This window comes from Nannobrachium achirus (genome assembly GCF_963921795.1).
Source record: "Nannobrachium achirus genome assembly, chromosome: 3".
Lineage (NCBI taxonomy): Eukaryota > Metazoa > Chordata > Actinopteri > Myctophiformes > Myctophidae > Nannobrachium > Nannobrachium achirus.
In genome coordinates, this window is record NC_137812.1 from 60,781,408 (window position 1) to 60,795,398 (window position 13,991).

General features: G+C 42.4%; 1 protein-coding gene across 1 annotated transcript in view; it reads right to left on the reverse strand.

Moving 5' to 3' along the window:
• mycbpap (mycbp associated protein) overlaps positions 1–13,991 on the reverse strand; it is a gene marked incomplete at both ends in the record, with an annotated part of 32,089 nt that overhangs the window by 431 nt on the left and 17,667 nt on the right. Inside the window, 5 exons of the mRNA XM_080722701.1 lie at positions 1,842–2,021; positions 4,640–4,737; positions 5,981–6,111; positions 7,253–7,398; positions 12,547–12,645. Coding sequence (XP_080578827.1) covers positions 1,842–2,021; positions 4,640–4,737; positions 5,981–6,111; positions 7,253–7,398; positions 12,547–12,645 — 654 coding nt within the window. The remainder of the gene's footprint in view (positions 1–1,841; positions 2,022–4,639; positions 4,738–5,980; positions 6,112–7,252; positions 7,399–12,546; positions 12,646–13,991) is intronic.

Sequence of the window (13,991 nt, forward strand, 5' to 3'; positions counted from 1 at the left end):
CACGCGTGGTTTGCGGAGTCAGCGGTCCCGTTTTAACCCACCATGATGATGATGGTGAATGATGATATGAGCGCGCCGTCAGTGTGTGTGTGTGTGTGTGTGTGTGTGTGTGTGTGTGTGTGTGTGTGTGCGTGCGTGCACTGTGTGTGTGTGTGTGTGTGTGTGTGTGTGTGTGTGTGTGTGTGTGTGTGTGTGTGTGTGTGTGTGTGTGTGTGTGTGTGTGCGCGTGCGTGCGCGTAAGTGCAACATAAATTTGGATTTAAGACATTAGACGTTTTATTTTAGACATTTTTATTCATGTGATAAAGTAACACTACAAAAATACTGGATATATGATATAGTAGTGCTGTCCGAGTTAACTAAATTAATCGCAATTAACTCACCGTTATGTTAATCGCGATTAATTATTTTAATCGCAATTAATCGCATATTTACAAACATTACTACAATATCGGCTATATTGGCTACAAGGTCCATCCCTGTTGATGTAACAAACAATACAAAGTATAAATAAAGCATAAAGGTGGACACAACAGTAATCATATTAAGTCAATTTAGCAGATCCTTATACCCATCAGCTGCAGTCTGTTTAATGCAATACCATTATGATTTATTCAGGTTTTTAATTGATTTCCAATAAAATATTGACATACTTTTGCATAAATCCAGCAAATATTTCCACTCCCAAGTTAATAGGGCCACAAAAGACTTGAAAGATATCCCTCTAAGTTACATTGTGACCTGATAAAAGCTGATGACTTATTTGCGATTAATCGTGCGATTAACTACATAAATCATGCAATTAATCGCGATTAAAATATTTAATCGTTGGACACCACTAATATATAGGCCTATATATATATATATATAACCTATATAGCAGGGGTCTTCAACAGGGGGTCCGCGACCCCTAGGGGGTCCGCGGAGGTACTGCAGGGGTCCGCGAAATTATTGCTTAAAAAAAAAAAAAGATTTAAAAAAATGTTTTTTTTCACATTTATGTTAAAAAATAAATCATGATTCTATCCATTTTGAATAGCTTGAATACATGATTACTATGCAATTGACAGATTGTTGATATTATTGACATTGGTTCTCAGTTATAAGTAGGCCTAGTATGTTTAGAAATGGTAGTGGTACGGCCCACCCTGCTCGCTGTAACTTATATGTCTTATATGTCGTAGCCCCGACCCCCCCACCCTACGAGGTGGTAGGGGGTCCCTGCTCCATCTCCCCATCAGTTTGGGGGTCCCCGGCCTGAAAACGTTGAAGACCCCTGCTATATATAGAGAGAGAGAGAGAGAGAGAGAGAGAGAGCGAGAGAGAGAGAGATAGATAGATAGTTTTCAATCTTTTTATTTGATTTTCAAACATTAATAAAAACATTTCATATCCCCGCTCATGCAAATACAAAAAAAAACATCATATTTCTGACAGACATCCCTCTTTAATGTCATCCACCAGGTCACACAGAGAGTCCACCAGACCTCCCATCAGAACATGCACCTGTGATAGATAGATAGATAGATAGATAGATAGATAGATAGATAGATAGATAGATAATACAGAGAGTCAGCATGTTTTGCTAGTTACTACCACCATAATACAATAATTATATGAATACACAAACAAAACGTGTACACACACACACACACACACACACACACACACACACACACACACAAACACAAACACACGAACACGAGCACGCGCACGCGCACAAACAAACACACACACACACACACACACACACACACACACACACACACACACACACACACACACACACACACACACACACACACACACACACACACACACACACACACACACACACTGGCCTGCTGGTGCAGAAGTCTCCTGTATGTGTCCATGGTTTCTGGTGTGATGTGGAGGTGGTCAGTGCGGGGGTGCTGCTCTATGGTCAGTGAGGAGACCTGTTTAGACTGGTCCTTCTCTCCCTGCCTCCCCCCGAGATGCTTCCCCCCCTCCAACCCTCCCCGAGCCTTCCTGCTGCGCTCCTGTTCCCCCGGTGGACAGACGGACACACAGACATTGCATCATCATAATCCTGGTTAGAACAGTGTGGCTGTGACTGTGACGTGGACAGAAATCAATCATGTTATAGTTTTGTTCAGTGGTGGAAGAAGTACTTTTTTTTTTTTTACATTTTGTGATTATAAATACTGCAATGTAGAAATCCTCTATTATGTAAAAGTCCGGAATTCAAAATTTACTTGAGAAAAAGTATACAAAAGTATTGTGAAACGGCACATCATGACTCCGTCTTGTACACTTTTTTTTTTACAGTCTATGGATTTGCCACTCTGACAACACGCTCTGACATCACTGTGATGTCAGGGGAACCACACTAACAGAATCCCTTTTATGCCCATATATGGAGTTCCCTGATGTCATCAATATTAAGCCCATATCTAACAGGACTTCATATGGGAATGCCCATATATGGAGGCCACATCGGCCACATACCACACTAACAGAATCCATATATGGCCAAGACAGATGGCCAAGACAGCCCATATCTGTGTGGCTGGTTCTACAGACAGAGATCTCCATGTATGGGCATAAAATGGATTGTATGTATGATGTCAGATGTCATAGACGTCATAGGACTTTCACATAACGAATAACTGAGTAAGCATGTTTGGGCTCTCACGGCATATCTCCATATATAGTACTTGGATCTCCATATATGGGTACCAGCCAAGTGTCTCCATATATGGGTAACCTGTCTGATATACATCACTGGCCAGATGGCCAAGACATGGCGCTTGTCGCCCTGAGGTGTCTTGTATCAAAATGTATAAAGAACCAAAAGTAGACACTAAATACTCATTATGCAGAATATCCTGTTTTTCAGGTTTTAAATGTATAAAATGCAACACAATTGTGACCTTGTAGGCTGAAATGTATATATGACTGTGGGTAATGTATGTTTCATTGTTTTGTAATAATAATCAAATAGTAACTGTACTAGTAAAGAAGTAGAAGTAGAAGTAAAAGTACTGAAAATTAGAAAACTCCAGTAAAGTGAGAATTGCACTTAAAGGGGGACTCCACCACTTTTCAACCTATGTTCATATAATTGGTCCTCACTCAAAAATAGCTTTTTCTTTTCTCAGAGGAGGGCTGTGGGCAGGTCAGAAACCATCGTCTTGTGACATCATCGATTGCAATCCAGCTTATAGAAACCGCAGGCTTTCTATTCCTGAAAAGTTGCAATTTTAAAGTGGAAGCCATTGTTCTCGCGATAATAACAATCTAAATATTTTTTTCAAAAATATTGATAATTTATTTTTTTGGAAAATGATGATGTCACAAGACGATGGATTCTGAACTTCCCACAGCTCTCCTAGGAGACTTGGGCTGAGTAGAAATAAATTGTGATATTTTATCATGAACATTAGTGAGGACCTATTATATGAAGACAGGTTGAAAAGTGGTGAACTACTCCTTTAAGTAAATGTACTTAGTGACTTTACACCACTGGTTTTGGATTATTATGATGTCTGGTCTCTATAGGTGCCACCATGAATACAACACCCTGGACACAGGCGGAGAGCAGGCGTGCAATTCTCACACATTGTTCAGTTACCATGGCACCCAGTAATTAATAGGCTGTACTCATCTAAATTATGAGTCAATCGCCATGAGAGAGACAGACGGGAAAGAGAGACAGCAGAGGAATAACATCAGAACAGATAATTTTTCAGACTCAGGAGTCTGTTTAAGTAGGCCTATTTATAGTCTCCAAAAACATTAGAAATCTTCAAGCTTGCTATGCGTCGTAGAACTCCCATTTAATTATTAATATTATTATTTGTCAATGTAATGCCCAAAATAAAGAGAAGGCAGGATTAAAGTGCCTAAATTAACAGGATTTTGCAGTGTACTGAATTTCTTCTGTTTTCATGGCGTTTTCATGGTTTATTTATGTATTCATTTTTTCCTTCCTATTTCTTTCTAACCAACTAAATAAATAAATAAACTATTTTTTCCACACAGGCCTCAAGTGATTCATTCATAATAATATGTCTGTTCATAGAACAATACAAATGTAGAATATAGTCTAACATTTTCCTGTGAGCTATTATGAGCTTAATGAGCCTACGATTAGTAATCAGGATGACCCTATCGTCGTTGTCGGGTGGAAAACTTGTATGTCCAAAACCGTTTGTTTTTGTATTTATCATTTTAAAAATGATTTAAACTAGTGAAAACAGCCGATCTACAAGCACACAACGCTTCGCACCGCGAGGCGTTGTGTGCGTTGTGTCCTTGTAGATCTGCCGTTTTCACTACTGTTGTGCGACAGCTTGTGTGATGAAGCAGGGCTTTACTTGTGAAAGAATGTACAAATGTGAAACTTGGAGATACGAGGTTTCCACCCGACACTGACTGACAGGTTTGATGTGGGATGCAGAACACTGGAAATGTAGTTACAAACATATGCAGAGGCATGGAGGCATGCTCATGTTCTTAATCAATATCCTTATATATCTATCTGCTGCCACCCTGTGGCATGCGATGGCATTGTTGTGTCATACACATCCTGTACACATGCATGCACACTTTGCACAGTCTTCCTCTAACCTCGGTCAATTTCTCTTTCGCTGACTTGGAAGCTCCTTTCTGTCTCCTTTCTTTTCTCCTCCTCAGTGGCCATCCCTCCCCTTTTCTCAGTCTTCTCTTGTTTCTTGAGCTTGTCCTCTGAATCTAGATCACATCACAGTTCAGTGATATATAACATACACCATATATAGATGGTAGATACCATTTACAATTTACAGGTTTAGCATGTAGCGGATGCTCTTAAGCCAGAGCGACATATAAGTAAGGTAATAGGCCTACCGGTACATCAAAACATATAGCAAGCTAATACATCAATACATCAAATACATAGAAATATCAATCTAGAAAAGAACAACGGCGGTAGACTGAGCACCTATAAAAGCTTTATATAAAAATCTAAAAATAAAAAGCTATCTAGCTTTCATGTATGGTCAACCATATTACCATACCTGTATGTATTTGTGCGTTTGTTTGTTTGTGTGTGTGTGTGTGTGGTGCGTGCGTGCGTGCGTGCGTGCGTGCGTGCGTGCGTGCGTGCGTGGTGGTGTGTGTACAGTACTGTTTTGTACTTTTAGCCTATTACTGTGCTATGAACGGGGATGGTGACGTCTATCTTTGATGCATGTGAGATCATATCATTCTGTAGTTCTAGTGCTTCTTGTCGAGCAAGCAGCAACACCTTGTGACAGTGGTGTGTGGGACAGTGTACAATACAGTACACTACCTTCTCTCTTCTATCTCTAAATTGCCTGTCGCCCCAAATTTAGCAATGGGTCGTAACTGCTGCGTTGTGGGATGCAATAGGAAGGATTCAGACATCGAAGTTAACATGTACCCATTCCTGCTTGAAAGCAAACTATGGAGACCAGATGTCGGCGATATCAAAACGTTGTAAGGCTTGGGTGTCAGCCAACAAAATAACATAACCTTTAACAACCTTCCCAAACACGTCTCTCTACCTGTGCTCAAACGAGCATGACAACATGATCAGATGGGGTCTCTTAGAGCAGAGCCAGCTACTGGCTAGACTAGCACTTTGCATGGGAAGTTTGTGGCAGTATACTGTAAATATGGCATTAGAAAAATGGAGTCACTATCGAATATCCAAAATACAATGAGAACGAACAAAAAGTTACAATTTGCTTCTCTGTGTTCAGTCTGAGAATGGTTAGCTAGTATCTCATGGGAGTGAACAGGGCACTCTGCCTAAACGCTTTCGTTTTAATCATCCAGACCATTGCGCTGTAAATAATGAATGATAAAATAATATAACATTCCCTATAAACAGTAACATGTGGGTGATAATGTCCATACACCTGTGTGCTGCGTCACTATATTGTCTTTTTGTATGAGTGCGTGCGTGCATGTGTGTGTGCGTGTGACTCACAGGCATCAGTGTTGCTTGGGTGCTGTGATTGTTCTGTCCATGTATTGTTCTCTGGGAGTCCCAGTACTTGTCTGAGTCTCACAGCCTCAGCAGCCATTCTGTCCAGTAGCTCCCTCCACAGCTGCCTCCTACAAAGAGTGTGTGTGTGTGTGTGTGTGTGTGTGTGTGTGTGTGTGTGTGTGTGTGTGTGTGTGTGTGTGTGTGTGTGTGTGTGTGTGTGTGCGTGCGTGCGTGCGTGCGTGCGTGTAAGAGAGAGAGAGCAAAATAGAAAATGTATTGTGACTTAAGACAATATGGTAATGTACCAACAGTAATAGTATGACATGCCCATGAAAATGACATTTAGACTAATAAGCATCTCTCAAAACAAATGTATAAACTGCATTTCATAGAATAGAAGAAAACAGCTAGCTAGGATCTAATAACACTTCCCCATGAATATAACTGACATATTGATGATGTCATATATCAGTCTGGAGTGACGCAGAATGGTGGATCTCTCTCTCTCTAGTCTAGAGGGTATCTGCACATTTCTAAAGTGACAATTTAAGGACATTTTAATGTGACCTCTAAAATGGCCAAATTGTAAAATATTAGAGGCAGAAATTGCTTACAACGCGTCGCAGCGTGTCGATTGGCTATTTTCACAATATAACCAACCGTTTTATACAAAAATGTTCCCAGTTAAAATATGATTATTTTGGGGGTCGCGGCTTAAAAAGGTTGAGAACCACTGGCCTAGGAGAGCGAGAGCCGAGGTTGAAGTTGACCACGAAGACTACCACCAGCTGGTCTGAAAATGCTTTTAAGACGTGGCCTTGGATCCCGCCGCCTTACGAGTGTTCAGATGCTTGAACGCACATTGTGCTCCGAGATGGTTAAAGGGCTGGCCTCCCCCAGAGGTGGGTCCGTTTGTGGTACTAACCCCGGCTGGTTGTTTAACTCCGCTTAAAGTACTGGAGATATTGCATATGGATTCATGTGCAATAGCATTTACTGGTGGTGCAAGGCTAAACAACAGTAATATCTTTTATATTGAACTTTTGTACCGGTATGTTCTTGTCTGAACTGTGGCTCTAAATAATGAATTAAAGTGCGTGCGTGCGTGCGTTGCGTGTGTGCGTGCGCGCGCACGTGCGTAACCTAATGGACACGTATACTGTATGTTGCGTTACTGGGTACACGTGGTGTGGTTAGTGTACTTTGATTATGGTTGAGGATAGACTTGAGGAATGAGTTGTGTGCATGTGTATGTCCGTATGCATATCTCACCCTACTGTTGCTGATGTCAGAGGTGTGCGTTGGAGCGGTGGTCTGGACAGCTCCAGGAGCAGGGAGTTGAGCTGACACAGACCCCTGTCTCTAGTTAGGCTGTCCTGAGCCGAGTCCAGCTGCTTCTCAGGTAGAGACAACACTGCCTGCACGACAACAAACACCATCACAACATGTGTCTTCTTCAGCCCACAACAATTCCTTCAGTCTTACAGAAGAGGACACAGTCAGTTTACACATGCTTTCCAGTATGTGCAAGGATACCTTAACCTTAACAGACATTTATGAATGGATTGCGTGCAACAAGTTGGTATTAAATATTTCTAAGACAAAGGCTGTTGTGAATTGTGTGATGCCAATTGTGTTGTCAATTGGCATCACACAAATTAAAACTTCTGGGAGTAACTGATAGCTCTTTATGTTGGTCTAAACCTATAAATAATATTGTCGTCAAAAGGGAAGAGGAATCGGTATGGCTATGAAGTGTTCTGCTTTCATCACTCCCTTCATAATGAAATCAGTTAATAATGTTTTGGTCTTGTCTTATTTAGAATACTGCCCTGTAATCTGGTCGTGAGCTACATGCTATATGCATGAAAATCTGCCATGGCTAATGGTTGAACAGAAATTAATGTATCTGTGAATCTTTTACTGCAGCTGTGTAACATTATTATAACTAACTAGAAGCTGGGCCGCCCTTCGGGCGGCCCAGCGTCTAGTCGGCGACCTGGCCAACTCGGGAACGATGTAAATAGAGAATGAATGCCCCGCCCTTTAATGCAAACCCCATTATACCTGTTGTCATAGGACCTGTTTTGACCATCTGTTTGCCTGTGTCCATTTATGCCCATATATGGAGATATCTGTATCTGTCTGTCTGTCGGCGTCCATTTTATGTCCATATATGGAGATCACTGCAGATATAGTTCTGGGTCCATTTTATGCCCATATGCCCATATATGGAGATATCTGTCTATTTGCGTCCATTTTATGCCTGCCCCACCCTTTAATGCAAACCCCAATATACCTGTTGTCATAGGACCCGTTTTGACCATCTGTTAGCCTTTGTCCCCACCCTTTAATGCAAACCCCAATATACCTGTTGTCATAGGACCCGTTTTGACCATCTGTTTGCCTTCTGTTAGCCTTTGTCCCCACCCTTTAATGCAAACCCCAATATACCTGTTGTCATGTTGTCATAGGACCCGTTTTGACCATCTGTTTGCCTTCTGTTAGCCTTTGTCCCCACCCTTTAATGCAAACCCCAATATATGGAGATCTCTGCACACACAGTACCGGTTGCGGAAAACTCTGATGTCAGACATCAGCTCCGCATTCGGGGATTCATTTTATGCCCATATCTGGAGAACGCGCGTGCCGGTGGGAAGAACGGTTCTCGAGATTCACATACATACATACACATTCACAGAGATTTTTTGTTGACTCCTGGCGTACGTGATGTCAGAGCCTTTTATGAAGTGATGTCACAATGAGTCAGCGATTGTGCCGATTTCCTCAGGAACAGCCTGATGTTAACAATCAGCTCCGCGTAAGGAGATTCCGAACGTTTCGCGCCGCTTCGGGAAAACCGCATGCCGAGTCGGGCCGAGGCCCGGCACTGCCCAGCGTCTAGTCGGCGACCTGGCCAACTCGGGAACGATGTAAATAGAGAATGAATGCCCCGCCCTTTAATGCAAACCCCATTATACCTGTTGTCATAGGACCTGTTTTGACCATCTGTTTGCCTGTGTCCATTTATGCCCATATATGGAGATATCTGTATCTGTCTGTCTGTCGGCGTCCATTTTATGTCCATATATGGAGATCACTGCAGATATAGTTCTGGGTCCATTTTATGCCCATATGCCCATATATGGAGATATCTGTCTATTTGCGTCCATTTTATGCCTGCCCCACCCTTTAATGCAAACCCCAATATACCTGTTGTCATAGGACCCGTTTTGACCATCTGTTAGCCTTTGTCCCCACCCTTTAATGCAAACCCCAATATACCTGTTGTCATAGGACCCGTTTTGACCATCTGTTTGCCTTCTGTTAGCCTTTGTCCCCACCCTTTAATGCAAACCCCAATATACCTGTTGTCATGTTGTCATAGGACCCGTTTTGACCATCTGTTTGCCTTCTGTTAGCCTTTGTCCCCACCCTTTAATGCAAACCCCAATATATGGAGATCTCTGCACACACACCATCTGTTTGCCTGTGTCCATTTATGCCCATATATGGAGATATCTGTATCTGTCTGTCTGTCGGCGTCCATTTTATGTCCATATATGGAGATCACTGCAGATATAGTTCTGGGTCCATTTTATGCCCATATGCCCATATATGGAGATATCTGTCTATTTGCGTCCATTTTATGCCTGCCCCACCCTTTAATGCAAACCCCAATATACCTGTTGTCATAGGACCCGTTTTGACCATCTGTTAGCCTTTGTCCCCACCCTTTAATGCAAACCCCAATATACCTGTTGTCATAGGACCCGTTTTGACCATCTGTTTGCCTTCTGTTAGCCTTTGTCCCCACCCTTTAATGCAAACCCCAATATACCTGTTGTCATGTTGTCATAGGACCCGTTTTGACCATCTGTTTGCCTTCTGTTAGCCTTTGTCCCCACCCTTTAATGCAAACCCCAATATATGGAGATCTCTGCACACACAGTACCGGTTGCGGAAAACTCTGATGTCAGACATCAGCTCCGCATTCGGGGATTCATTTTATGCCCATATCTGGAGAACGCGCGTGCCGGTGGGAAGAACGGTTCTCGAGATTCACATACATACATACACATTCACAGAGATTTTTTGTTGACTCCTGGCGTACGTGATGTCAGAGCCTTTTATGAAGTGATGTCACAATGAGTCAATCGACCCGTTTTGACCATCTGTTTGCCTTCTGTTAGCCTTTGTCCCCACCCTTTAATGCAAACCCCAATATATGGAGATATCTGCACACACAGTACCGGTTGCGGAAAACTCTGATGTCAGACATCAGCTCCGCATTCGGGGATTCATTTTATGCCCATATCTGGAGAACGCGCGTGCCGGTGGGAAGAACGGTTCTCGAGATTCACATACATACATACACATTCACAGAGATTTTTTGTTGACTCCTGGCGTACGTGATGTCAGAGCCTTTTATGAAGTGATGTCACAATGAGTCAGCGATTGTGCCGATTTCCTCAGGAACAGCCTGATGTTAACAATCAGCTCCGCGTAAGGAGATTCCGAACGTTTCGCGCCGCTTCGGGAAAACCGCATGCCGAGTCGGGCCGAGGCCCGGCACTGCACTCCGCGCCGCAGCGGGGAACGCGCGTGCCGAATCTGAAGCCGGTGGGACGAACGGTTCTCGAGATACGCGGATTACAAACAAACAGACAGAGATTTGTCGCATTTATAGATAGATAAGCCGTCTAGCTTGGATCTACTGTTACAAATGGCTTCTGACCATGGGTACAACACCAGAGGAGCAGCTTCTGGTAAAATAAGAACAGAAATGGCACCCAAATCTTTTTTTTCTCAAACTTACTGTTATATACAGTATCGGTCAATAGAACTTGGAATGCTCTGCCGAAAAACATCCTACCGGTATCTACAATCCATAACAAAAAAACTTAAAGTTGTACTATGTAACTTTTTTTATAAAACAAATCTTAAAATTCTCCTAACTATTAAATCACAAAAGTTTTAGAAGATCCGCGCCGTGAATTTCAGCCTGTAAAGCCTTCTCTGTATGTAAACTGAGATCCTTGCCGTGGACCGGATCTCGCGCCAAAATTGCGTCATCACACTACCGGCCAATCACAGCGAGGGTTATACAACTGCCGGCCAATCACAGCGCATCTTGAAGTGGGGTCGCTATGGCAGCCATATTTGTTGTCGCCCGTTTGTACCATCCCTTCTCTAGGTAATTTCGCCTACCAGGCAGGGTGAAGGAGTCCGTATCTCTGGAATTACTGAACGCACAGGAACAAGGGACCCCTTAAAAGATAGATCTCAGCGAGGTGGAGGCAGACGCGGGGGTCTGAAGGTACGAAAAACGTCCGAAAGACGCGGACGCGACCGCGGTTTGCTATAGGGCTAATGACCACTAGTTGGGCATCTTACACAGTATGGCTTTAACATATCAAGAGAAATCTTGCCAATATGCAATCTGGGAACCACATCATCAAAGCAAGGGCGATATGTAACTGTTATTTATTTACATATTTACTTTTTTTTTTTACATGTATTTGCTATATTTAGGACTCCAGCCAAGAAGACTAGAGACTCATACACTTGTCTCTAATGGGGATCCTTTAATACAGTGTTTCTCAAATGGGGGTATGTGTATCCCTAGGGGTACTCAGAGGTACTACAGGGGGTACTTGAGAGAACATGGAAACATTTATATTACTGTTATGTTTAAAACATTGACAAATGTATGTGAACGTGCTGCTCTGTAAAGCTTTAAACCAAATTAAGTATGAATTTTGACTAACACAACTGTTACTGAATAGAACAAAATAGTCTACTTACTTTTATTTTCAACATATTGACATAGAAACTGGACCTTTTATGTCAGTATTTTCTAATCAATATGTTGTTGTTGATTAAAGGGGGTACTTGGATTCAGGAAAAGGGGGTACTGAAGCCCAAAAAGTTTGAGAACCACTGCTTTAATAAACATAAACATAGACGCAATTTTCTCTACCCGCAATTCGTCGCACTGGGTGGGGAACTGACAACGGAAGTTTGATAAAATAACAATGGTGGCTATGAGAGCCGGCTGGATTTCTGAACGATAGAGACCTTTGTAAAATACTCGGCTCAGGAAAATAAAAGAAGACATACTGTATATTCTGTTTTCGATGTGTACAGTACACTATACAGTTATCCAAAGAGCACAAAGTAGCCTACGCATCTAAACGTGCCAAGTATCGCGAGACTGTCCACCATTTCCTGTCTGACAACCAAATCTCGCGATACCTCTGAGGCAGAAACGATATCTGCCGCTGTTTATGCCTCAATAAAATGATGTACTGTGCACACCGAAAAGCAGCAAGTGATTATAAAACAACCTGTGATGTCTTTTTTATATTCCTGAACAGATTATATGACAAAGGTCTCATCGTTCATAAATAGTGTTTGTTCATGAGCTGGCATGTATTTAATCGAACTGTCACCCATGAGTGTCATCATGGCGCATCCCCCAGTGCCCAGCAAGTCTTTTCCTTTCAAAAGGTTCCTTGATCATGTGTCATTCCTAATCAAAGGACAAGTGCAAAGGACTCTACCTGTCTCAGTGTGTGAACAGAGAGATTCCAGACGCTTCCAGGACACACTTCTTGCCACAGTCTCTTCAGCGCCTCTATTGGTTCAAAGTGGAACTGCAGCTAAAACACAATTTTCGCAGTGTCATAGTATGTCCAGACAGCAGTGAAAGTCACACATTAGAATACCCCTTGGGCGAAAGCTGTTCAACAGTCATATGATGAATTGTATAAAATAAAGCATACGTTTTTGAAAAAGGGGAAATATGGAGATGTGAGGTTTCTGTCCGACAGCGACAATATATAGTGATATGTATATGTCCTGTATTGTCTACACAGTAAATTGGTGTCATGGCATCACCCTCAAACAAATCAGTCAGCTTCATATACAGTATAAACAAACAGACAAACAGACAAACTGGGGCATGTCCACATATGGGCATAAACATCTATGGGTGTAAAAGGGACAAGGACTAACATATACATAGATCTCTATTTCTTTTAGACACTTCAGCTCAGTGTAACGATATAGTAACTGAATCGAAAAAGTGATTTTAATTTTCAATGATCTACTATATCGATAGTGAAGTCGATGGGATAGTGATGTTTCCGGCAGAGCAGGCCTCTCATTCTGTGGACCTTAATAACCAAACTAATAGATGAAACAGAAATAAAAAGTACGGCATGACATCACAGGTCATCTCCCATTCTGGGTCCCTGGCTATAATGGTAGAAACATATCACGATGTACTCCTTCTCCATTCATACCAATTAAAGGTCAAACTGATCTCTATGCTTTGGATGAATGTGAATGTGTTAGGTAGGTCAGTGTGCTGTGTGTGTGTGTGTGTGCGTGCGTGCGTGCGTGCGTGCGTGCGTGCGTGCGTGCGGGCGTGCGTGCGGGCGTGCGTGCGTGCGTGCGTGCGTGTGTGCCCACAGACAGTAGTTCAGGAGTAGTTCTCCTCATACTGTTGTACTCCATGTTCACCAAACAAATCTAATCACTCCTCTAATGCAGGGGTCTTCAACCGTTTAACGTTTTCAGGCCAAAGACCCATTAGTTGAGAGATGAAGCAGGGACCGCCACAACCTTTTCATAGATTCCATATAGTTTCATCATTTGACAGCACAATCATCAGTGTACTTTGGATTCATGTCAATTTTTGTTTTCAGATATTTAACCACTTGAACTGTCAATACTTAATACATTGCAATTCATTCTGTAGTGTGCTCTTTTTTACCCTCTAAGCTCTTTGCCGAAAATAGCCGATCTACAAGCTCACAACGCCTTGCAGCGCGAGGCATTGTGAGCTTGTAGATCTGCTATTTTTGGCAAAAGTTCTCAGAATATGGACGCTAGGGTTCAAGTTGTTAATATAAAACAGAAGAAAAAAGCTTCTCTCACACAAGGATTTGAAGGACCCCCTGTAGTAACTCTGAGGACCCCCTAGGGGTCCCGGACCCCCTGT